General features: G+C 49.8%; 1 protein-coding gene across 1 annotated transcript in view; it reads right to left on the bottom strand.

Annotated features, from left to right (window-relative positions):
- Positions 1 to 6792: 6792 nt before the first annotated feature.
- Positions 6793 to 24091, bottom strand: part of LOC135887530 (zinc finger protein 692-like) — a 34600-nt gene continuing 17301 nt past the window's right edge. Inside the window, exons 7-11 of the mRNA XM_065415260.1 lie at positions 12434 to 12496; positions 11470 to 11548; positions 10620 to 10734; positions 9721 to 9820; positions 6793 to 7177 (exon numbers count right to left, since the gene is read on the bottom strand). Of these exons, the coding sequence (XP_065271332.1) occupies positions 6793 to 7177; positions 9721 to 9820; positions 10620 to 10734; positions 11470 to 11548; positions 12434 to 12496 (742 nt within the window). The remainder of the gene's footprint in view (positions 7178 to 9720; positions 9821 to 10619; positions 10735 to 11469; positions 11549 to 12433; positions 12497 to 24091) is intronic.

Raw genomic sequence — 24091 nt, 5'->3', positions numbered from 1 at the left:
CTCCCCCCTGTCTGTTGATGTAAAACATACATGCTATATTGTCCGCTAGGACCCGGATAGATTTGTTCTTTATGAGGGGAAGAAAGTGAAGGTAGGCTTGTCTCACTGCTCTGAGCTCTAGGAGATTTATGTGTAGATGCGTCTCTGGCGTGGACCAGCGGCCTTGTGCCGTGTGTCCCCCCCAGATGCGTTCCCCAACCGATCAGGGAAGCGTCCGTGGTGAGCATGAGCGTAGGGGATGGTTGCTGGAAGGGAACGCCCATGCAAAGGTTCTCTGGTCTTGTCCACCATTGCAGGGAAGCTAGTATGTTCGCTGGAGGAGTTAGCAGCATGCAGAAGCTGTGTCTGCTGGGCTTGTAGTTGGAGTTGAGCCAGCCCTGAAGACATCTCATGTGCAGCCTGGCGTACTTGACCACGAAGGTGGTGGCTGCCATGTGGCCAAGGAGCTGTAGGCAAATTCTTGCCTGTATCCTGGGACAAACAGAGAGCGTACATATGAGGTGTATGATAGCGAGGAATCTGTTGTGGGGAGTGAGGCTCTGGTTCGAATTGAGTCCAGGTGAGCTCCAATGAATTCGATCTGCTGTGTAGGTGTCAGGGTGGATTTTTGGATGTTTATTTGCAGGCCCAAGCTGTGCAAGAGGGAGATGGCAAAATGGGTAGCACAGTGGGTCTCAAACTTTTTTATTGGCGACTCCTTTCACATTGCAAGCCTCTGAGTGCGACCCCCCATATAAATTAAACACACTTTTTAATATATTTAACACCATTATAAATGCTGGAGGCAAGCGAGGTTTGGGGTGGAGATTGACAGCTCGCGACCCCCCGTGTAATGACCTCACGACCCCCTGCGGGGTCCCGACCCCCAGTTTGAGAACCCCTGGGGTAGCATGTAGCATCTCGTCCTATGAGTTGCCCTTGATAAGGCAATCATCTAGGTAGGGGAAAGTATGATCCCGTGTCTGCGGAGGTGGGCTAGGGTCTTGGCGAATACTCTCAGTGCTGTGGAGAGTCCGAAAGGGAGTACCCTGTATTGGAAATGGTCATGACCGATTGTGAACCACAGGAAGCATCTGTGGGCTGGATGAATAGATATATGAAAACAAGCGTCCTGTAGGTCGAGGGCTGTGAACCAGTCCCCTTGTTCCAGCGCAGGTATTATTGTGCCCAGTGTGACCATCTTGAATTTCTGTACCCTTACAAATTTGTTCAGTTGGCGTAGGTCTAGTATAGGCCTCCATCCCCCGTTCTTTTTCTGGGTCAGAAAGTAGTGGGAGTAGAACCCTTTTCCTCGATGTTGTGTCGGCACAGGTTCCACTGCACCTAGCTGTAGAAGATGAGCCACTTCTATGCAAAGTAGGTGCTCGTGAGAGGGGTCCCTGAAGAGGGACGAGGAAGGGAAAAGGGTAGGAGGGTAGGATATAAAAGGGATAGAGTATCCGGACTGAGCTATTTCCAGGATTCAGCGGTCCTGTGTAATCTGCTGCCAGGCATGGTGGAAAACCTGGAGGAGGTGGCCAAATGAGCAAGTAGGCAGTGGAGTCAAGGGGTGGTCATGCAGACCCTCAACCAACGCTTCAAAATTGTTATTTCCCAATGGGTGGGAGGTAGCTGTTTGCGCTTGTTTTTTTCTGCGCTTAGGAGGTCTAGGGCGATTCCTGGGTATATCGTATGGTCTGTTCTGAGGCCGGTGATACTGTTGTGTGCGTGGCCTCTGGTAAGGGTTGATACCGTTGTCTCCTGGGAAGGGATGGGTAGATGCCCAGGGTGCGCAGGGTCGCTCTAGAGTCTTTCATGGTGTGAAGGACTTTGTCGGTTTTCTTGGAAAAGAGTTTGTCTTTATCAAAGGGGAGGTCCTCCACTTTGGTCTGCAGGTCTTTGGGGATACCGGATGCAGAGAGCCAGGAAGATCTGTGCATAACTACTGCAGTTGCAGTAGTGCGGGCAGCTGTATCCGCTATGTCCAGAGATGCTTGTAGGGCCGTTCTGGAGACCAACTGGCCCTTGACAAGGACTGACTTAAAGTCTGCTCTCCTGTCCTCTGGAACATGGGAGGTAAAATCAAAGAGTTTATTGTAGTTATCAAAGTCGTAGCTTGCAAGTAGGGCGGAATAGTTTGCAATTCTGAATTGCTGAGTGGAGGAGCGGCCCAAGATGTCAAGGTGTTTGAGGTCCTTGTCTTGCGGGGTGGGCCGGTAGTGCGGCTGTTTCATCCTGTGAGTCGCTGCATCCACTACAAGAGAATTTGGTTGTGGATGGGAGAATAAGAAGTCTACGTCCTTAGCAGGAACATAATATTTACGTTCAGCCTTTTTGCAAGTTGGTAAGATAGAGGCTGGGGTCTGCCAGAGAGTGTCAGCTGGTTCTAGGAGTGCTTCATTTATGGGAAGTGCGATCTTTGAAGGCACAGAGGGTTGGAGGATTTTGAGGAGTTTGTGTTGTGTCTCCTGGACCTCCTCTAAAGGGATGTCTTGGCTGAAAAATTGAAACTCTTGAAAAGTTCCTGGAACTGTTTGAAGTCGTCCACATTCTGTGGAGGCGGAGGCATGAGGGGTCCGTCTGGAGCTGATGGAGAGTTGGGAGCCGGCAAATCAGGGTATGGTCCATAGTGCACCTCTGCAGGGCAGGGTTCAGGCACTCTAGAAGTAGATGGAGCTGGAGATAGAGACGCAGAAGGAGCTTGTGGTCTGGTGGAAGAAGCATGAGGGCGAGTGGCAGTAGGAGCTGCCCAAGGGTACCAATGAGGCCAAGGCATAGGATAAGAAAAGTTAGGCGCCGCCCACGGGGGGGGGGAGGGGAGACACAAAGTAGGGAAACTGAGGCTGGTGGTTGTGAGCTGTGACCTGAGGTGCAAAAGGTTCCAGTGGAGGAGGAGAGGCAGGTGGGGAGAATTCCCCCGCTGCTGCATATCAGGCTCACTGTCAGTAAAGGTAGCCAGGTCAGATGGGGAGAGTGGCTGGTCAAAGAGTGAGCACTGTGTGTCCAGGAGCGGAGAGTTAGGCTCAGGTGCCACTGACGGGTCGTCCTGACTTAGGAACTGTTGTTGCTGTTCCGTAGGCTCAGACTCCGCTGTGCAAGATCTGTGCTCAGAAGCGTGCACAGACTTTTGTTTGGCTTTTCCCGGTGCCGCGGGTCTCTTGTAGGTGCCCTGCGGGAGGTCTGCTGCTGCTATCTGAGCGGCAAGCAGGCTCGGTGCCGATGTTCTTTTTGGCACCGGGGCAGAGCGCGCAGTCGGCACCGGGTCTATTTTTGGTGCCAAAGGGACCGGTGCCGAGGAGACCTTCCCAGTATGGGAGGTCGGGTCCCTGCCTCTGCGTTCCGCGGGAGCCGTAGCTGAGGTGCTGTGATGGTCCGAGGCACCTGCCTTCGGAGCTGTCAGTACTGAGGGTAAGGATCTCGCAGGAGACCCTTTACCCTTGTGAAAGTCTCTGCTTGGAGACAGTTGGGCTTCTTGCCACTTCGCCTGAGAGGGTGAAGCCATGCTCCCGATCGGTTCGGACCTGGCCAGGGATGGTGAGGGAGAGGGCTTGCCATTGCCCGTCTCCAGAGGCGGCTGCAGGGATTTCTGTATGAGAAGCATTTTTAGCCGCAGGTCCCTGTCGCGACGAGCCCTGGTTTTGAGGCTCGTGCAATGGACACACTTGGCAGGGACGTGTGTCTTGCTGAGGCACTTCACACAACATGAGTGTCCATTGGACCTTGGCGTAGAGTCCTGACAGGAAGCACCTTTCTTGAATCCTGAAGCCCCTGGCATTATTGAACTAGGAATGCAGGGGGAGAGCATCTCCACGGGCGACAAGCTTGAGGAAAAAAGGTTTTTTTTTTGTTTTTTTGTTTTTTAAAACTAAGTAACTATTCTAAGGGAAGGGAAACAACTGGGATGTTACTACTAACTATGTCTATATTCTTTGTAATTGTTCCCTTCAGAGACCAGGGAAGAGAATCAGCACCGCCTCGAGTCCCGTCTTCAGCCACGGATGGCTGAGAAGGAACAGAGGGGGGCACGGGACACGCGCGCTCAGGCAGATTCTAACGAGACCGCGAGACAGCAGCTGAGAGCGTGCATCACGGCCAGGCACTGCTACTGAAGATCTCTGATCAATGGCGCTGGGATGCACCGTCACCTGGAGTGGAGCACTCACAGGGACAGCACTCGAAGAAGAATGGTTTCCTCTCCATGAAATGAACAGGCCCTGGGTGCTAATGTATGTCTCTCTCTCGGGGGGAAGTGACTGTCCACAGACAGCCCACCCCAAACTCGTCCTCTCCGAGGACTAGAAGACCATGCGTTGAGGAAACCCAAGGCAGAGCCTGCCTGAGATCCCCAAGAGATTTGACTCATACTTGTGTTCTGGGCTCCAAGGGGAGTCGCTACCGGGAGGTGGAGGTTAGTGATTGGGATGGCTGGGCCATAGGGGTGACAGGGAGACAGTGAGGGGGAATGGGGAGTTCAGTGTCAAGCCAGAGGAGGGATCTGGACAGTGTGGCTGTACCGAGGGCAGTACTGGGCTCTCAGCTCCCCGCACACCCCTCTGGCCTTGAATGAGAGCTCAGGGGAGATCGGGGTGCATCTGGCTATGACTGAGAGGAGGTGACATTTTACAACACAGACACCGAGGTCAGATCTTCAACTTTCAGGCTTCGTTTTCTGGGAAAATCTTCCCTTCCCTCTGGCTCACATCTCCAGGGACCGGTATCTTGTTGAGAAGAGGGGTCAGAACTTTCCCTGATTCCACATAACGAAAACCTGCTTACTATGCAAGGCAGTTATCCCATTGGGAGTTAGGCACCTAAACACCTTGGAGGAGCTGGGCTCCATCACTTGAAATCATCTCCCGTGACATAAGTGAAGAGGATCCAGGAAGAAAACAAAAGGGCCTTGTGGTTAACAGAAGGCAAGCGGCAAGATCTGGTTTCAATTCCTGGCTCGGTCACAGACTCTCTGTATATAAGAACAGCCAGACTGGGTCAGACCAAAGGTCCATCTATCCCAGTATCCTGTCTTCCAACAGTGGCCAATGCCAGGTGCTTCAGAGAGAATACCTGAATGGGCAATCACCAAGTGATCCATCCCCTGTCACCCATTCCCAGCTTCTGGCAAACACAGGCTAGGGACACCATCCCTGCCCATCCTGGCCAATAGCCATTGGCGGGACTTATCCTCCATTACCTTATCTATTTCTTTTTTGAGCCCTGTTATAGTCTTGGCCTTTACAACATTCTCTGGCAAAGAGTTCCACAAGTTGACTGTGCATTGTGTGAAGAAATACTTCCTTTTGTTTGGTTTAATCCTGCTGCCTATTCATTTCATTGTGTGACCCCTAGTTCTTGTGTTATGAGAAGTAAATAACACTCTTATTTACTTTCTCCACACCCATCATGATTTTACAGACCTCTATCACGTCCCCTCTTAGTCGTCTCTTTTCCAAGCTGAAAAGTCCCAGTCTTATTAATCTCTCCTCATACAGAAGCGGTTCCATACCCATTTTTGTTGCCCTTTTCTGTACCTTTTCCAATTCCAATATATCTTTTTTGAGAGGGGGCGACCACATCTGCATGCAGTATTCAAGGTGTGGGTGAACCATGGATTTATATATAGGCAATATGATATTTTCTGTCTTATTATCTATCCCTTTCCTAATGCGCAATCTTTGAGCAAGTCCCCTGGGGTAAAGTTTTCAAACATGCCTAAGACTCAGACTTCAGAGGTATTTAGGCTCCTAACTTGCATGATTTCAATGGAAGTTAGGAGCCTAAATACCTTTGAGGATCTAGGTCTAAGTGACTTAGGAGACAATGATGTTCAGCGGGACCGAGGTGTTACTGAAAATCTTACCCTTAGGCCCAGATCGGCACCTAACTCCCATTGAAATCCACAGACTTTAGGAGTCTAAATACCCTTGAAGATCTGGCCCTTAATCTCTCTGTGATACAGTCTCCCATGTAAAAAGAGGGGATCAGAATCCTTACTGTCTGTTTGGTCTATTTACACTGGGAGCTCTTCAGGGTAGAGACTTTCTCACAGTGCATGCATGCAGCTCTCAGCACAATGGGCTCACAATCTCCGTTAGGACGCCAAGGTTCTGCTCTAATACAAAGACCATGACACTGGCAGGCTTTTCCGCAGCTGGACGGGGGGTGGCTGCTGATCCTGCAGTCACAGGAGCTGCACCAACCTGTGGGGGGGTGGTAATTTCACAGGAAAATGGCGGGGAAACGGCAGCAGGAGCTGTGGCCATGGGGATAAAGGCAGGCTCACCTACCCTCACCCCTACCCCACCCAGGCTGGCAGAACCAGCACCGCCATGAGAGAAGACGCTCTCCCCGCCCGAGGCATTACACAAAATAATTCTTTATTGAAGAATTGTCCAAAACCCTGAAGCTGAGAGTAGCAAAACCGAGGCCTGTTCCTGGGGAGGGCGAACCTCAGCATCTCTCTTCAGAGTCCCCCTGCCCCAGATAAGGTGAGGCCCTTTGCCTCGTGTCACAGTCCTCTTGGCTCACAGAGAGTCTGCGCTCTAAGGACTGTGGTGTGGGGAGGCTGCTCATGGCTGCAGGGGTTTGCCTCCCTGTCCCCATACTCTCAGTGCCTGGGCAGGATTTCAGATCTGCCGCTACAGTCTCCCACCATGGTTCAGTCATTATCCCCGCCCTTCTGCTAAGTGCTTTATGCCCCACTCTCAGCAGAGTCCAGCTGGAAGGCAGGATCCTGCTGGGATCATCTCTGCCGACATCCCCCGTGGCTCAGCCCCCAAGCGCTGGTCAGACCCGGATCCCGCTCGGTGTGGCCCGTTACTCGGCGGAGGCTGCGATGGGGGACACCGGCCCTTCCGCCTTCTCCATCTTGCAATGGCTCAGAGCAGGGATCTCCAGCTGCTCTGTGGCAAGTGGGCACGGCACATCCGGGTGGTCCTCGGTTGATGTCTCCTCAGCATGGGTGGGGAGCGGGGATGGGGTGTCCTGGTGGCCAGGTTCTGGCATTTCCGGCGTGGGCTGGGCCGGGCCGGCAGCCACCTCGGGATGGCTCTTGCTCTTGTGCGCGGTGACGTTGTCCTTCTTCTCAAACTTCTTGCCGCAGATGTCGCAGGAGAACTGGTAGAAGGAATCAGCGTCATGCTTCTTCATATGCCAGTTGAGGGAGGCCTTCTGACGGCAGGTGAAGCCGCAGATCACACACCTATGGGTGGGGAAGGGGATCAAGAGGAGAGTGTGGAGAAAGTGAGGCAGGGAATCAGAGCGAGAGAAAGCTCAGCGAGGGATGCACAGAGGATAGAGGGACACAGGAATTGCCAGGTTGGATCAGACTCAAGGCTCATCTGGCCCATTATCCTGTCTCTGACAGAGCTCAGCACAAGATGCTTCAGAGAAGGTGTAAGAACCTCGCAGTGGCTAATGTGGGCTAATCTGGCCCACACGTTAGGTCTGGTCCTGGGCTGTAATGGTTAGAGAACTGGCTTAAAACCTAATCTCCCTTCCAAAATTGCTATTGTTCATTATGGTCATTCTAAATATTCTTGTTTCCACATAAATCATAGAATCATAGAATATCAGGGTTGGAAGGGACCTCAGGAGGTCATCTAGTCCAACCCCCTGCTCAAAGCAGGACCAATTCCCAACTAAATCATCCCAGCCAGGGCTTTGTCAAGCCTGACCTTAAAAACCTCTAAGGAAGAAGATTCCACCACCTCCCTAGGTAACCCATTCCAGTGCTTCACCACCCTCCTAGTGAAAAAGTTTTTCCTAATATCCAACCTAAATCTCCCCCGCTGCAACTTGAGACCATTACTCCTTGTTCTGTCATCAGGTACCACTGAGAACAGTCTAGATCCATCCTTTTTGGAACCCCCTTTCAGGTAGTTGAAAGCAGCTATCAAATCCCCCCTCATTCTTCTCTTCTGCAGACTAAACAATCCCAGTTCCCTCAGCCTCTCCTCATAAGTCATGTGCTCCAGCCCCCTAATCATTTTTGTTGCCCTCCGCTGAACTCTTTCCAATTTTTCCACATCCTTCTTGTAGTGTGGGGCCCAAAACTGGACACAGTACTCCAGAGGAGGCCTCACCAATGTCGAATAGAGGGGAATGATCACGTCCCTCGATCTGCTGGCAATGCCCCTACTAACAGCCCAAAATGCCGTTAGCCTTCTTGGCAACGAGGGCACACTGTTGACTCATATCCAGCTTCTCGTCCACTGTAACCCCTAGGTCCTTTTCTGCAGAACTGCTGCCTAGCCATTTGGTCCCTAGTCTGTAACAGTGAATGGGATTCTTCCGTCCTAAGTGCAGGACTCTGCACTTGTCCTTGTTGAACCTCATCAGGTTTCTTTTGGCCCAATCCTCTAATTTGTCTAGGTCCCTCTGTATCCTATCCCTATCCTCCAGCGTATCTACCACTCCTCTCAGTTTAGTGTCATCTGCAAACTTGCTGAGAGTGCAATCCATGCCATCCTCCAGATCATTAATGAAGATATGGAACAAAACCGGCCCCAGGACCAACCCTTGGGGCACTCCGCTTGAAACTGGCTGCCAACTAGACATGGAGCCATTGATCACTACCCGTTGAGCCCGACGATCTAGCCAGCTTTCTATCCACCTTATAGTCCATTCATCCAGCCCATATTTCTTTAACTTGCTGGCAAGAATACTGTGGCAAGAATAAATGTCCAATCCCTTTTTGGAATTTCACTAAATATTTGTATCAGGGGGTAACCGTGTTAGTCTGTATCCACAAAAACAACAAGGAGTCCAGTGGCATCTTAAAGACTAACAGATTTATTTGAGCATAAGCTTTTGTGGGTAAAAAGCCTCACTTCTTCAGATGCATCTGAAGAAGTGAGGTTTTTTACCCACGAAAGCTTATGCCCAAATAAATCTGTTAGTCTTTAAGGTGCCACCGGTCTAAATCTTTGGCCTCAGCAGCTTCCTATGGCAATGAGTTCAACAGGCTAATTCAGTACTCCCCCAAACTTTTGAGGATCGTGCCCCCCCTTACCTCTGTCCACACCGCCCCCCTATGTCCTCCACGGAGTCTGGGTTGGAGTGGTGCTGTGGCTTGGGGAGGGGGGGAAGTGGCATGGACAACAGAAGGGGGCCGAGGCTGGGGGTGGGGCTGGAAGCAGGGCTGTGGCCAAGGGTCGAGGTTGGGGACAGGTGCGGGAGCGGACCCGCAGCTGAGCTGCGGTGGGGACCAGCACCTGGGCCTACAAACAGGTGCGGCTCTGCTCCTGGCCTCGCTCCCAGCCTTGGCCCTGGGCTGGGAACAGAGCTGCAGCCGGGGGCTGAGGCTGGGGACTGATGCGGGACGGGGAGCAGCGCTGTGTTGAGGCTGGGGATGGGGCCAGGCATGTGGCCTGGAGCCGGGGACGTGGCTTGAGACGGGACCGAAGCAGAGCTGGGGGCAGGAGTTGGGGCTGGCCTGGGCCCCGCTGTGCCCTCCCGGACATTTCTCCATGCCTCCCTAGGGGGGCATGCCCCACACTTTGGGGACCTCTGATCTACAAGTATCTAATGGGTGTATACATCAAGGGGGTGAGGGGGAGAGGCCTCGTCTTAGGTGTCGTTAGGAAGAGGGCCCGGGCAGCCCTAGGGACTGTATACTCCAGAACTGGATCAATGGCACCTAATCAGCCATTTCCACCTTTGGCTTCTCAGTGCTACGATTCTTAGGGACACAGAGGAAGAGACCCCAAGTCACAGAGCGAGCCAGCTGGGTTTGCTACTTACTGTATGGGTTTCTCCCCCGTGTGGATGCGTCTGTGGATGATCAAGTTGCTGCTGGTGCGGAAGGGGCGGGCGCAGTACTCACAGATGTAATCCCGTTTGTCTGCAGGGGGAAGGAGAGCGGGTTACTGGCTGCACTGGCCAGTGGGATGTAGGGCAGGGCATTTTACACAGGCGGAAGAAAAGGTAAGGATGAGAGAAGGGCAGTAGGTCCAGGGGTCGAAAAGCAAGGGGGTGGTAGAGCAGATATTGGTAGTGAGTCCAGGGCTGGAATGACAGTGGGACCTGCAGGTTGGGATTGAGGGGCACTGGCAGAACTGTGTGTGTAGGGGGAGCTCAGGACTAGAACAGCAGAGGAGTCTGTGGGTCCAGACTGAGATGCATTAGCAGCACTGTGTGGGGCTCCAGAGGCTAGAATAACAGCGCTGATTGCAGGTCATGACTGAGAGGCACCTGCAGAGCTGGGGTTGGGTGGGAGGGAATCCCAGGGCTAGAAGAGTAGTGGGGGCTGTGAATCAGGACTGAGGGACATCGGTAAAGGTGTAAAGGGGGAGGGGGCCCAACCCAGGGCTGCAATACCAGGGGGCCTGTGGGTTGGGATTGAGATGCAGTGGCACACCTATGTGATTGTGGGGCTGGAATTGAGGGGCATTTGGCAGCTGATTGTGTAGGAGCCCAGAATTGGGACTGAAGGGGAGCTGTGGGGCTGGATTGAGGGGCCCTGGCCGAGGGCTGGCGTGTGTGTGTGTGTGTGTGTGTGTGTTTAGGAGCCATGGGCTGGGACTGCGGATCCGTATTGAGGGGCCCTCAGAGAGCTGTGTGTGTGCTGAGATGAGGGGGAGCCCAGCACTGTAGAAGGCAGGTGCTTTGAGCCTTTAGCCCTTGTGCTCAGGCACACTGACCGCTGTGCAGCTTCTCGTGCTCCTTCAGGTGTTTCTTGAAGTTGAAGGACTTGCCGCAGCTGGGCTCGGAGCAGGTGAAGGTCTTCTGGTGCACGTGCTGGTATTTCCTGTGGTACTGCCGTTTGGCGGTGGAGGGGAAGCAGAGGGTAGGGTCAGCTGCCGCCCAGAGACCATGCACTCCGTCCTCACTGGTTCATACCTAACTGAGCGCCCTACCATAGAACTGGGGGTCAGAGGGAATGCTTGATTTGGCTTTGGGGCTGGACCAGCAGCTTCAAAACAGGGGGGCTCCCTGGTGCCACTCGGCTCTCTCTGTGGGATGGCAGAGGAAAGCCATATCTCTATGGCCCATTCTGCCCCTAGCCTTTCTGTGGAGACTGCAGCACAGATGGCCGACTGGATCATGTTCCAAAGTCAACTGCAATCAGTGAGAATCTCACCATGGATGTCGATTGGCTCTGGGTCAGGGCCTTTGCCCTGATATAGAATCTTGTCCTGCTGCGAACTGAGGACACACAGACTCGTTTCACTGAACAGCCAGTCACATGGGAGCGACTGGGGCATATGCGACAGCTCCCATTTGGGCCAGGGATTGAAACGGAATTAAAAGCATGAGTAGCTACAGCCTGAACTATGTAAAACCAGCGCAGACTCATATTGTCTGTGGATCAGGCACAGAGAGGGACCTGTAACATACATTCACTGGTGGGTCACACTGAACTGATTGTCAAGCCCGCAGCTGGGCTGATACCAGGACCATAATGGTATTGGGCCACGTATCCCACTGCGTACCAGGCAATGCCTGGGGGTGGGTCAGGTGCCCCTCCCCACAGGTCACCGTGTCACTCACATTCAGGTACTGGCGGTTGGAGAAGATCTTGCCGCAGCCCTCGAAGTCGCACAGGAGCATCTCGCGCTTGGTTGCCTTCCTGCAGAGGGGAGCCAGGATGCAGTTCAGCAGCCCCTCAGTTCTCAAACCCTCCCTTGTGGACCTTCCCTCTGTCCTCTCCTCTCCATCTCCCCACTGCGGGGCCAAGAGCCGTGTCCTCTGCTCTGCAGCCACCTCCCTGGATCTTTCCCTGCTCACCAGCTGCCTTCGTCACCTCTCCTCTGTGGCTTGTGATGTCTGGATAAAGCCCCCTTCATCTCCCTGCCTCACCGGCTCTCCATCTCCTTTTCAACCTCTTTTCTCCCATCTGTGCCCATCTGCTCTGGTCTCTTGTTAGCTGTGTAAAGTATTGGGGGTGGGGTGGTGGACAGATTGGACAAAGCACATCACTAGCAACGGGGAAGGTGTGCGGGTGGGGGCGCTAAGGGGTGGGTCGCACGCCCTGTGGAAGACGCCAACTGCTGGGTGCGGTGGGGATGCAAGAAACGCCAGGGAGTATCACTAGGCTGTGAGCGTATGCCGGGACAGAGAGGGGTAGTTGCAAGGGGGAATGGACATGAGACCAAATGGCAAGAGGATTGCCCATCACTGGGGCCACTGAAAAGTACAATAGGTAACGGGCTGTGGGAAGCAGCCCCTGGTGTGTGGCTCTGGGGCTAATGGGGCTTTTCCTCCCCTCTAAGTCCAACTGGAATGGCGCTGCCACCCGCACCAAGAGGCCAATCCAGCCAGAGAGGGAGATCCCGCCCCTCCCCAACTACTGCCCTTCGCAGGAGGCACCACCAGTCGCTCAGTGGAGTGGGGAGTCCAGCCGTGGGGAGCAGGGATACGAGGGACTGGTTTGCAGCCCAGCTCTGCTATCATAAGGGCTCTAGGGCAGGGCAGCCAGCAGAGTCATGTCCAGGGTTCCAGGCCAGGTTCCTACCTGATTCTCTTGGGGCCGATCTGGGCCACATCCTTGTTGCTTGGCTGTCCCCGCTTCTTGCGGCTGTGAAGGAAGAAACACACTGATTGGGTGCTCCCGGAGAGAGGCGTGTCTCTCCTCCTCCTTTCTCCCCATGCTGTCTCCCTTTCCCCTGGCCTGTGTTTTCCTTTTCTGTACACCCTTCCCCATCTGCACTACGAACATCTCCCTCATCCCCTCACTGCGAGAAGGCATAGGAGATGAAGGCTGCCTGTCCTTCTCTGGGGCAGGGATCTCCAGCTACCAGCCTCCTACAGGAAGGGCTTCTGGTGCCAGGTCTCACGTAGCTGGCAGAATCCAAGGGTGCCCAATAGCCCCTTCTCAGGACTCATGTGGCCTCGTCACAGGAAGACGAAGCGTCCCATAAGTACATGAGAACATAAGAACAGCCGTACCGGGTCAGACCAAAGGTCCATCTAGCCCAGTATCCTGTCTACCGACAGTGGCCAATGCCAGGTGCCCCAGAGGGAGTGAACCTAACAGGCAATGCTCAAGTGATCTCTCTCCTGCCATCCATCTCCACCCTCTGACAAACAGAGGCTAGGGACACCATTCCTTACCCATCCTGGCTAATAGCCATTAATGGACTTAACCACCATGAATTTATCCAGTTCTCTTTTAAACGCTGTTATAGTCCTAGCCTTCACAAACTCCTCAGGGAAGGAGTTCCACAAGTTGACTGTGCGCTGCGTGAAGAACTTCCTTTTATTTGTTTTAAACCTGCTGCCTATTAATTTCATTTGGTGACCCCTAGTTCTTGTATTATGGGAACAAATAAATAACTTTTCCTTATCCACTTTCTCCACATCACTCATGATTTTATATACCTCTATCATATCCCCCCTTAGTCTCCTCTTTTCCAAGCTGAAGAGTCCTAGCCTCTTTAATCTCTCCTCATATGGGACCCGTTCCAAACCCCTAATCATTTTAGTTGCCCTTTTCTGAACCTTTTCTAGTGCCAGTATATCTTTTTTGAGATGAGGAGACCACATCTGTACGCAGTATTCGGATGTGGGCGTACCATCGATTTATATAAGGGCAATAATATATTCTCAGTCTTATTCTCTATCCCCTTTTTAATGATTCCTAACATCCTGTTTGCTTTTTTGACCGCCTCTGCACACTGCGTGGACATCTTCAGAGAACTATCCACGATGACTCCAAGATCTTTTTCCTGACTTCTTGTAGCTAAATTAGCCCCCATCATATTGTATGTGTAGTTGGGGTTATTTTTTCCAATGTGCATTACTTTACATTTATCCACATTACATTTCATTTGCCATTTTGTTGCCCAATCACTTAGTTTTGTGAGATCTTTTTGAAGTTCTTCACAGACTGCTTTGATCTTAACTATCTTGAGCAGTTTAGTATCATCTGCAAACTTTGCCACCTCACTGTTTACCCCTTTCTCCAGATCATTTATGAATAAGTTGAATAGGATTGGTCAGAGGACTGACTTTTGGGGAACACCACTAGTTACCCCTCTCCATTCTGAGAATTTACCATTAATTCCTACCCTTTGTTCCCTGTCTTTTAACCAGTTCTCAATCCATGAAAGGACCTTCCCTTTTATCCCATGACAGCTTAATTTACGTAAGAGCCTTTGGTGAGGGACCTTGTCAAAGGCTTTCTGGAAATCTAAGTACACTATGTCCACTGGATCCCCCTTGTCCACATGTTTGTTGACCCCTTCAAAGAACTCTAACAGATTAGTAAGACACGATTTCCCTTTACAGAAACCATGTTGACTATTGTTCAACAGTTTATGTTCTTCTATGTGTCTGACAATTTTATTCTTTACTATTGTTTCAACTAATTTGCCCGGTACCGACGTTAGACTTACCGGTCTGTAATTGCCGGGATCACTTCTAGAGCCCTTTTTAAATATTGGCGTTACATTAGCTATCTTCCAGTCATTGGGTACAGATGCCAATTTAAAGGACAGGTTACAAACCGTAATTAATAGTTCCGCAACTTCACATTTGAGTTCTTTCAGAACTCTTGGGTGAATGCCATCTGGTCCCGGTGACTTGTTAATGTTAAGTTTATCAATTAATTCCTAAACCTCCTCTAGTGACACTTCAATCTGTGACAGTTCCTCAGATTTGTCACCTACAAAAGCCGGCTCAGGTTTGGGAATCTCCCTAACATCCTCAGCCGTGAAGACTGAAGCAAAGAATCCATTTAGTTTCTCTGCAATGACTGTATCGTCTTTAAGCGCTCCTTTTGTATCTCGATTATCCAGGGGCCCCACTGGTTGTTTAGCAGGCTTCCTGCTTCTGATGTACTTAAAAAACATTTTGTTATTACCTTTGGAGTTTTTGGCTAGCCGTTCTTCAAACTCCTCTTTGGCTTTTCTTATTACATTTTTGCACTTAATTTGGCAGTATTTATGCTCCTTTCTATTTGCCTCACTAGGATTTGACTTCCACTTTTTAAAGGCAGTCTTTTTATCTCTCACTGCTTCTTTAACATGGTTGTTAAGCCACGGTGACTCTTTTTTAGTTCTTTTACCGTGTTTCTAAATTTGGGGTATACATTTCAGTTGGGCCTCTATTATGGTGTCTTTAAAAAGCGCCCATGCAGCTTGCAGGGATTTCACTTTAGTCACTGTACCTTTTAACTTCTGTTTAACTAACCCCCTCATTTTTGTACAGTTCCCGAGTCCTTTTTCTAGCAAGCACCAGATGAGCGTTGGAAAGGGATCCAGAGCATTCGGCCAGCTCAATGCCCTCGAGAGAGACACCAGGAGTCTTTCCCCCTTTGTTCACCCCAGACACCCAAGTCCTCCCTATGAGATCAGACTTCCCGCCAAAGCTCCAGATTGCCCCAGATGAGAGCATCCCTGGGCACCCAGGGAAGTCTGGTCAATCCTGCCAAAAAGCCACTGAGGCTGTGGCACTGAGTGACAGGGTTTCATTCCAAGCACCTCTGAATCCAAGAGAGCAGGCTGGCTCTGGTCTGCCCTGGATCTCAAGGACCCAAAGCAAACCCTGGTCAAAGGAGAATTCAGGGTGGTCACACTAAAATTGCTCTGATATCTTCCTGGACCTCCAAGCCTCACTGACACCCACATGGACACAGTGACGCCTCCCAGGCACCAGGAAGAGCTCAAGTTTGGCCCAGCACTACAAATTTCATGTCTTGAAGGTCAGGACGGTGTAGAGGCCAGTGCTCAGATCCTCAAAGATCTTTAAATGCCTAAGGCCCATTGAAATCAATGGGAGATAGGTACCTAAACATCTTTGAGGATCGGGGCCTGAGTGTTTCCATGGACTGCTAGGCCTTAGTTGTAGGCTGGATACACCCCCCCATCTTTCTGATAAAGAGTACCCCTGCCGAAAGGATACAGGACTCTCTCCAGCTCACCCCCAGGCTGCTGGAGTCACTAGGGTTCAAAAGTTAAAGCTTTACATAGTAGAACCTGAAAGTTACGAACACCTCGGGAACAGAGGTTGTACGCAACTCTGAAATGTTCATAACTGAACAAAACGTTATGGTTCTTTCAAAAATTTACAAGTGAACATTGACTTAAAGCAGCTTTGAAACTTTACTATGGAGAAGAAAAATGCTGCTTTCCATTTATTTTTTAAACAGTTTATGTTTAACACAGTACCGTACTGTATTTCCTTTTTTTTTTTTTTTTGTCTCTACTGCGGCCTGATTGAGTACTTCCAGTTCCAAATGAGGTGACTGGTCAGTTCATAACTCTGGTGTTCATAACTTTGAGGTTCTACTGTAACTATAAAAACACGTTTCAGAGTAGCAGCCATGTTAGTCTGTATCTGCAAAAAGAACAGGAGTACTTGTGGCACCTTAGAGACTAACAAATTTATTTGAGCATAAGCTTTCATGGGCTACAGGCCACTTCATCAGATGCATAGAATGGAACATATAGTAAGAAGATATATATACACAGAGAGAACATGAAAAGGTGGAAGTTGCCATACCAACTCTAAGAGGCTAATTAATTAAGATGAGCTATTATCAGCAGGAGAAAAAAAAACTTTTGTAGTGATAATCAAGATGGCCCATTTCAGACAGTTGACAAGAAGGTGTGAGGATACTTATCATGGGGAAATAGACTCAATTTGTGCAATGACCCAGCCACTCCTAGTCTCTATGAACTTGAATTAATATGCAAACTAGATACCATTAACCTGGGCTTGAATAGAGACTGGGAGTGGCTGGGCAGCATTTTTCGTGGTTTACCTTTCTGTAAATTTTCAATGGATATTTTTTTCATTTGTCTGTGTGTATGAATGATGAAATGGATGTTTATTGACATTGAACAATAAAAATCTAATCTTTCCAAGCCTAAATATACAGCAGGTGTGCTAGATACAGCTGAGCTCAATGCCTTCCTGCCCCGTGAGAGGCTCCAAGACTCACCAGATAGCAAGCTAGCAGAGGACAACTTGTACAATGTTACAATTGTTGGGTCTCTGTGCTCACGTTTCCATATAAGTAACTTCAGTTTGTCTGGCATACAAAAACTATTACACACCGCAAGATCCTACATGTGTGTGTCTAACATGGCAAGGAAAAAGGAATTGTACAACACTATATTTTGAAATAGCATGTGTTCATACAGTTAATAGACTACATTGGAAAACAGTTGCACAAGAGGGCAAAGTTAAGGTTACATGTGCATCCTTTAACATTTGCCTGACTTCTGAGCACTCGTGGTCATGGATTTCTAGAGGGGAGGAGCACAGTCTGCTCTCCTGAATTTCAACTAGAATCTCAAGTGCTCAGTGCTTCTGAAAATTAGGCCTTAGTGGTCAGTTTTTCACGAGGACTCAGCAGCTCCCAAGCCCCTGATAAACATTTTGAACATTTGGCCATAACCGTGCGACCAATACCATTCTCCTAATGGCTTTTTTTATATCAAATTTCCCAATTTTTAATTAAAGTAAAAAGATGGACAAAACAATAAGACCAAAGGAGAAAGCATCACTCTATAATTTCAAAGCTCTGACGGCTTGTAATAAAGATGTAAACAGAAAATTTAAGACCTACAATGCAGTGTGGACGTATTTGGTAAGACACCCCCTGAATGTGGTCATCCTAGGGTTCCAAGGCACTACAGTAATACAAATAATAATGAAATGATAATAAAACTTGGCTAGGTCAGTAGAACCAAGCTGCTCTCGAATAAGTCCATCATTTGCATGATAAAAATAAAGAGCACTAAAAACCTTTAGAAAAATCCTCTCTGGACATTAAATAAGAGGGAAAATGATTTTCTTTCTGTACTGTTTGACAGTTATCTTAAATACCTACTCCTCACCACACAAAATAACTACAGGTTGACATAATTTATCGTGTGAATAAATACAATTATCCTATGTTACAAACATGATTACATTTTATTATTTACCAACAATAAAAAGTCTTTCAACACACTGTATTGCAAAAAGGTATAATACAGTTAAGAAAAAAGTATACAGTCATAATCACATTAATCTAATATTTTTAAACACAGAGAACGTTTGGTCACATACACTTAAGTTTGATCTAATTTAAAATGTTCTGTCTGCATTATCCACCTTCCAATGTAAATCTTGCAGCCGCTTCACTTTTGTTGTTGGTCTGTGATGGAATGTCCTGAAAAGAAAAAGAAGTTAGAAAATAGCAAAATTGTCATTTTGGTGAGGAAACAGATGTTAAAAATCACTGACGATCTGCCATTTCCATTATGTAAGATGCAGGCTATGCAGCTTACTTTGCAAGTGCAAGTTGATGCTGCTCAACATTTTGCAATACTGTATATTGCACACATGTATTGTCATCACATTGGGATGACGGTACTTACAGAAGGAGATGAGAGTCGTCTGCGAAGGAACACACACTCCAGTATGCAATGTGCTCTTAATGCTCTTTTTCTTGCTCCTCTGATTTTTTTTTTCCTGTCTCCATCTCCCTAGCTGCTGGTATCATAATGGCTACAGCAAAAACCACACATCAATGTGTAAGTTATTTGATCAAAACCATTACTTCCTTTAAACCGTAAAGGGACACCATCAACAAATTCAGTCAATCTTTAAAATGAGAGGAAGGTTCAGGTGCTCTACATTTGATTTCAACGGGAGTCTGATATCTATCCTACTTAGTTAGCCACTTTTGAAAATCCCACTACACACTTACACACCTTTGAAAATCTGGCCCTAAATGGCTATTAACAGAGTGCTCTCAAATGCACAAAGTAAAGAAACTGAAGGAAAAAGAAAGATTTAGAGGGAAATAATCTTTTTATTTCCAGTGATTTTAGAGATTACTTGTAGGTAGAAAGTTTTCAGACACAAGCATGATTTTTGAGTAGATGGTGTCCCTCTAATGGTAAAATTAAAATGCTGCAGGGAGAGGAAGGGGGAGCGCAAATTAAATATATAATTTACCATTATTTTCTGCTGTGCTTTGATTAATGCCTCCAGAACTTGTTCTCCGCTGGTAGCAAATTGTTACTTAGTTTCAGCAGCCCCTGTAAAACAGACATTAATAGACTTTCAGTATAGAATTGAAGTCATAAAAACATCTAGAAATGAAAAAGGCAGAAGAGCCGTGACTGTGCATGTTAATACTTACTTGGTATGTGTTTGGGTGTATATTTTGGGGTTTCTTTCTCCCATAACCCCCACAAATAAAATATCATCCTGAAGAGATAGTTGAGGATGGAAGACTGTTCACACTTACTTCAGCTAATTCCAAAGGAAATGCTTTTATACCTCCCTATGTAATAAAAACATTAGAAAGTCTGGAAAGACAGAGTTAGGGTCTATAATTAATTCCCTGGTGTTATGTAAGGCCGCAGTTCAAGAAGAGACTTAAGCATATGTTTCTTTTTAAGCATATGAGTAAGCCCACTGACTTCTATTGGACTATGCATGTGTTTAAGCACAGGCACCATTGTCAGCCCTTGTGATTTTATTGAGAGTCTCATGATATTTGGTGTTTTTCTTAAAGCCCCAGCAGGACAATTTTAGCTTTTATTTAGATAAAATGTAAGTTTCTAGTTCCATACTTCTCCCACCCACATCCGGCAACCCTACAGATTCACTCCCAGGCTCCTTCCCAGTAATCCAGGGGTCTCAAACACGCGGCCCGTGGGGCTATTTCTTGCGGCCCGCCGAGCGGCCCGTGCCCGCCCCCACCCCCCCGGCCTACCTCCAGGCCAGGGGTGGGCAAACTACACCCGCGGGATTTCCCCCCTCGAGCCCTGCACCGGATGGCATCATGTCCCTGCGGCCGGGGGGGTGGGGGGGGGAAGAGAAGCAGAGGGCTCTGTCCCTGTGTTGCCCTGGCTTCCTGGCACGCCCCCCCCGCAGCTCCCATTGGCCGGGAATGGGGAACCGCGGCCAATGGGAGTTTCAGGGGAGGTACCTGGAGGAGCGGCAAGCAGCGTGCGGAGCCCTGCGTCCCCCTCCCCCAGGGGCCGCAGAGACATGGTTCCAGCTACTTCCCGGAGCCGGGGCTAGGGCTGGCAGCCTGCCCTGGCCCCGGCCCCGGTGTGCACCACTGCCACCCCGGAGCCCGAAGCTCTCCTGCACCCCGCCCCCCAACTCCCTGCCCTGAGCCCCCTACTGCACCCCACACCCCTTCTGCACCCCAACCCCCTGCACTGAGCCCCCTGCTGCACCCCACACCCCAACTCCCTGCCCTGAGCCCCCTACTGCACCCCACACCTCTTCTGCACCCCAACCCCCTGCTCTGAGCCCCCTGCTGCACCCCACACCCCAACTCCCTGCCCTGAGCCCCCTGCTGCATCCCACACCCCAACTCCTTGCCCTGAGCCCCCTGCTGCATCCCACACCCCTTCTGCACCCCAACCCCCTGCACTGAGCCCCCTGCTGTACCCCACACCCCAATCCCCTGCCCTGAGCCCCCTGCTGCACCCCACACCCCTTCTGTACCCCAATCCCCTGCCCTGAGCCCCCTGCCTGCACCCCAACCCCCTGCTACACCCCAACTCCCTGCCCTGAGCCCCCTGCCTGCACCTCAACTCCCTGCTGCATTCCACACCCCTTCTGCACCCCAATCCCCTGCCCTGAGCCCCCTGCCTGAACCCCAACCCCCTGCTGCACTCCAACCCCCTGCCCTGAGCCCCCTGCTGCACCCCACACCCCAATCCCCTGCCCTGAGCCCCCTGCCTGCACCCCAACCCACTGCTGCACCCCAACTCCCTGCCCTGAGCCCCCGCCACACTCCTCATGCACCTTCTGGGGGCAGGGAGGGGGCGGAGTTGGGGTGGGGACTTCGGGGAAGCGGTTGGAATGAGGGCGGGGAAGGGGTGGGAAGAGGCGGGGCCTCATGGAAGGGGTGGAGTGGGGGTAGGGCCGAGGGCAGCGAGGGGGTGTGTGTCAGTGATGCGGCCCTCGGGCCAATGAACTAGCCCTCATGTGGCCCTCGTGGTCATTTGAGTTTGAGACCCCTGCAGTAATCCCTCTCCCATAGCTCCTCCATTACCCCTGTCATCCTCAAGCCTTTGCACTGCTCCTCAAGGGTGCAGAAAATACATTTCTGTATTGTAGTTTAAATGAATTATTATCAAAGTTCTGTATTAATATGCCCGGTAAAGAATGTATTTGTCAAAAAACATTTCCTGAATCTTTTTGTTGTTGTTGTCTGTATTGTTACAGACGTACTTGCTGACAGGTATTCTGAAATAAATTACCAAAATAATTGAAACTGGTGTGATTATATTGTATTATTTTGAAAAATAAAATATGCAAAATTTTAAAATATTGTGCACAGAATATTTAACATTTTAGTGCAAAATTCCCCCAGGATTAACTACTTACACACTGAAGCCGTATTTAGCCATTCGCCTCTTCCCTGGTGAGCTGGATACTGCAGTATACTATAGCCATGTTGTACCACTTGGGCAACACAAAGAGGCCATGTTCTGGCCCCATATGGCCAGAGGAGAAATCCCTTTGTGCCAGTGGAACTCTCTCCAGGCAGAGATGGCTCCTGTGGAACCCTCCCTGCACTCTCTGGTGCTGCGCGGGGAGCTCTGATATAGCAATCCTTCATTGATGTTAGGAATCTTATGCAAGTGGTCTAAATTAGAGCCGTTGAGGAGCTTCTCTAAGGGTATGTCTACACTACGAAATTAGGTTGAATTTATAGAAGTTGGTTGTTTAGAAATCGTTTTTATAAGGTTGATTGTGTGTGTCCCCACACAAAATGCTCTAAGTGCATTAAGTCGGCGGACTGCATCCACAGTACCGAAGTTAGCGTCGACTTCCAGAGCGTTGCACTGTGGTAGCTATCCCACAGTTCCCGCAGTCTCTGCCGCCCATTGGAATTCTGGGTTGAGATCCCAATGCCTGATGGGACAAAAACAGTGTTGCGGGGGATTCTGGGTACATGTCGTCGGGCCCCAGCCTTCCTCCCTCCCTGCCGTGAAAGAAACGGCAGACAATCGTTTCGCGCCTTTTTTCAGCCCAGACGCCATAGCACTGGGATCATAGAGCCCACTCAGATCACTGCGGCAATTATGAGCACTATGAACACCACGCGCATTATCCTGGAGTATATGCAGGACCAGAACCTGCCAAGGCAAAACCAGGCGAGGAGGCGACGGCAGCGCGGCGATGAGAGTGATGAGGAAATAGACATGGACATAGACCTCTCACAAAGTACGGGCCCCAGCAATGTGCAAATCATGGTGTTAATGGGGCAGGTTCATGCCGTGGAACGCCGATTCTGGGCCAGGGAAACAAGCATAGACTGGTGGGACCGCATCGTGTTGCAGGTGTGGGACGATTCCCAGTGGCTGCGAAACTTTCGCATGCGTAAGGGCACTTTCATGGAACGTTGTGACTTGCTTTCCCCTGCCGTGAAGCGCAAGAATACCAAGATGAGAGCAGCCCTCACAGTTGAGAAGCGAGTGGCGATAGCCCTGTGGAAGCTTGCAACGCCAGACAGCTACCGGTCAGTCAGGAATCAATTTGGAGTGGGTAAATCTACTGTGGGGGCTGCTGTGATCCAAGTAGCCAAAGCAATCAAAGAGCTGCTGGTATCCAGGGTAGTGACTCTGGGAAACGTGCAGGTCATAGTGGATGGCTTTGCTGCAATGGGATTCCCAAACTGTGGTGGGGCGATAGACGGAACCCATATCCCTATCTTGGCACCGGAGCATAAAGCCACTGAGTACATAAACCGCAAGGGGTACTTTTCAATGCTGCTGCAAGCACTGGTGGATCACAAGGAACATCAATGTGGGATGGCCAGGAAACGTGCATGATGCTCACGTCTTCAGGAACTCTGGTCTGTTTCAAAAGCTGCAGGAAGGGACTTTCTTCCCAGATCAGAAAATAACCGTTGGGGATGTTGAAATGCCTATAGTTATCCTTGGGGACCCAGCCTACCCCTTAATGCCATGGCTCATGAAGCCATACACAGGCAGCCTAGAAAGTAGTCAGGACCTGTTCAACTATAGGCTGAGCAAGTGCCGAATGGTGGTAGAATGTGCACTTGGACGTTTAAAAGCGTGCTGGCGCAGTTTACTGACTCGGATAGACCTCCGCGAAATCAATATTCCCATTGTTATTACTGCTTGCTGTGCGCTCCACAATATCTGTGAGAGTAAGGGGGAGAAATTTATGGCGGGGTGGGAGGTTGAGGCAAATCGCCTGGCCGCTGATTACGCGCAGCCAGACACCAGGGCGGTTAGAAGCGCACAGCAGGGTGCGGTGCGCATCAGAGAAGCTTTGAAAACCAGTTTCATGACTGGCCAGGCTACGGTGTGAAAGTTCTGTTTGTTTCTCCTTGATGACCCCCCCCCCACCACCCCGGGTTCACTCTACTTCCCTGTAAGCTAACCACCCTCCCCTCCCCCCTTCGATCACCACTTGCAGAGGCAATAAGAACATAAGAAAGGCCGTACTGGGTCAGACCAAAGGTCCATCTAGCCCAGTATCTGTCTACCGACAGTGGCCAATGCCAGGTGCCCCAGAGGGAGTGAACCTAACAGGCAATGCTCAAGTGATCTCTCTCCTGCCATCCATCTCCATCCTCTGACGAACAGAGGCTAGGGACACCATTCTTACCCATCCTGGCTAATAGCCATTTATGGACTTAGCCACCATGAATTTATCCAGTCCCCTTTTAAACATTGTTATAGTCCTAGCCTTCACAACCTCCTCAGGTAAGGAGTTCCACAAGTTGACTGTGCGCTGCGTGAAGAAGAACTTCCTTTTATTTGTTTTAAACCTGCTGCCTATTAATTTCATTTGGTGACCCCTAGTTCTTGTATTATGGGAATAAGTAAATAACTTTTCCTTATCCACTTTCTCAACATCACTCATGATTTTATATACCTCTATCATGTCCCCCCTTAGTCTTCTCTTTTCCAAACTGAAGAGTCCTAGCCTCTTTAATCTTTCCTCATATGGGACCCTCTCTAAACCCTTAATCATTTTAGTTGCTCTTTTCTGAACCTTTTCTAGTGCTAGAATATCTTTTTTGAGGTGAGGAGACCACATCTGTACACAGTATTCGAGATGTGGGCGAACCATGGATTTATATAAGGGCAATAATATATTCTCAGTCTTATTCTCTATCCCCTTTTTAATGATTCCTAACATCCTGTTTGCTTTTTTGACCGCCTCT

Source organism: Emys orbicularis, chromosome 13, assembly GCF_028017835.1.
Source record: "Emys orbicularis isolate rEmyOrb1 chromosome 13, rEmyOrb1.hap1, whole genome shotgun sequence".
In the NCBI taxonomy this organism is placed as follows: domain Eukaryota; kingdom Metazoa; phylum Chordata; order Testudines; family Emydidae; genus Emys; species Emys orbicularis.
The sequence above is the reverse complement of the archived record's forward strand: the minus strand, read 5'-3'. Positions and strand labels throughout refer to the sequence as shown.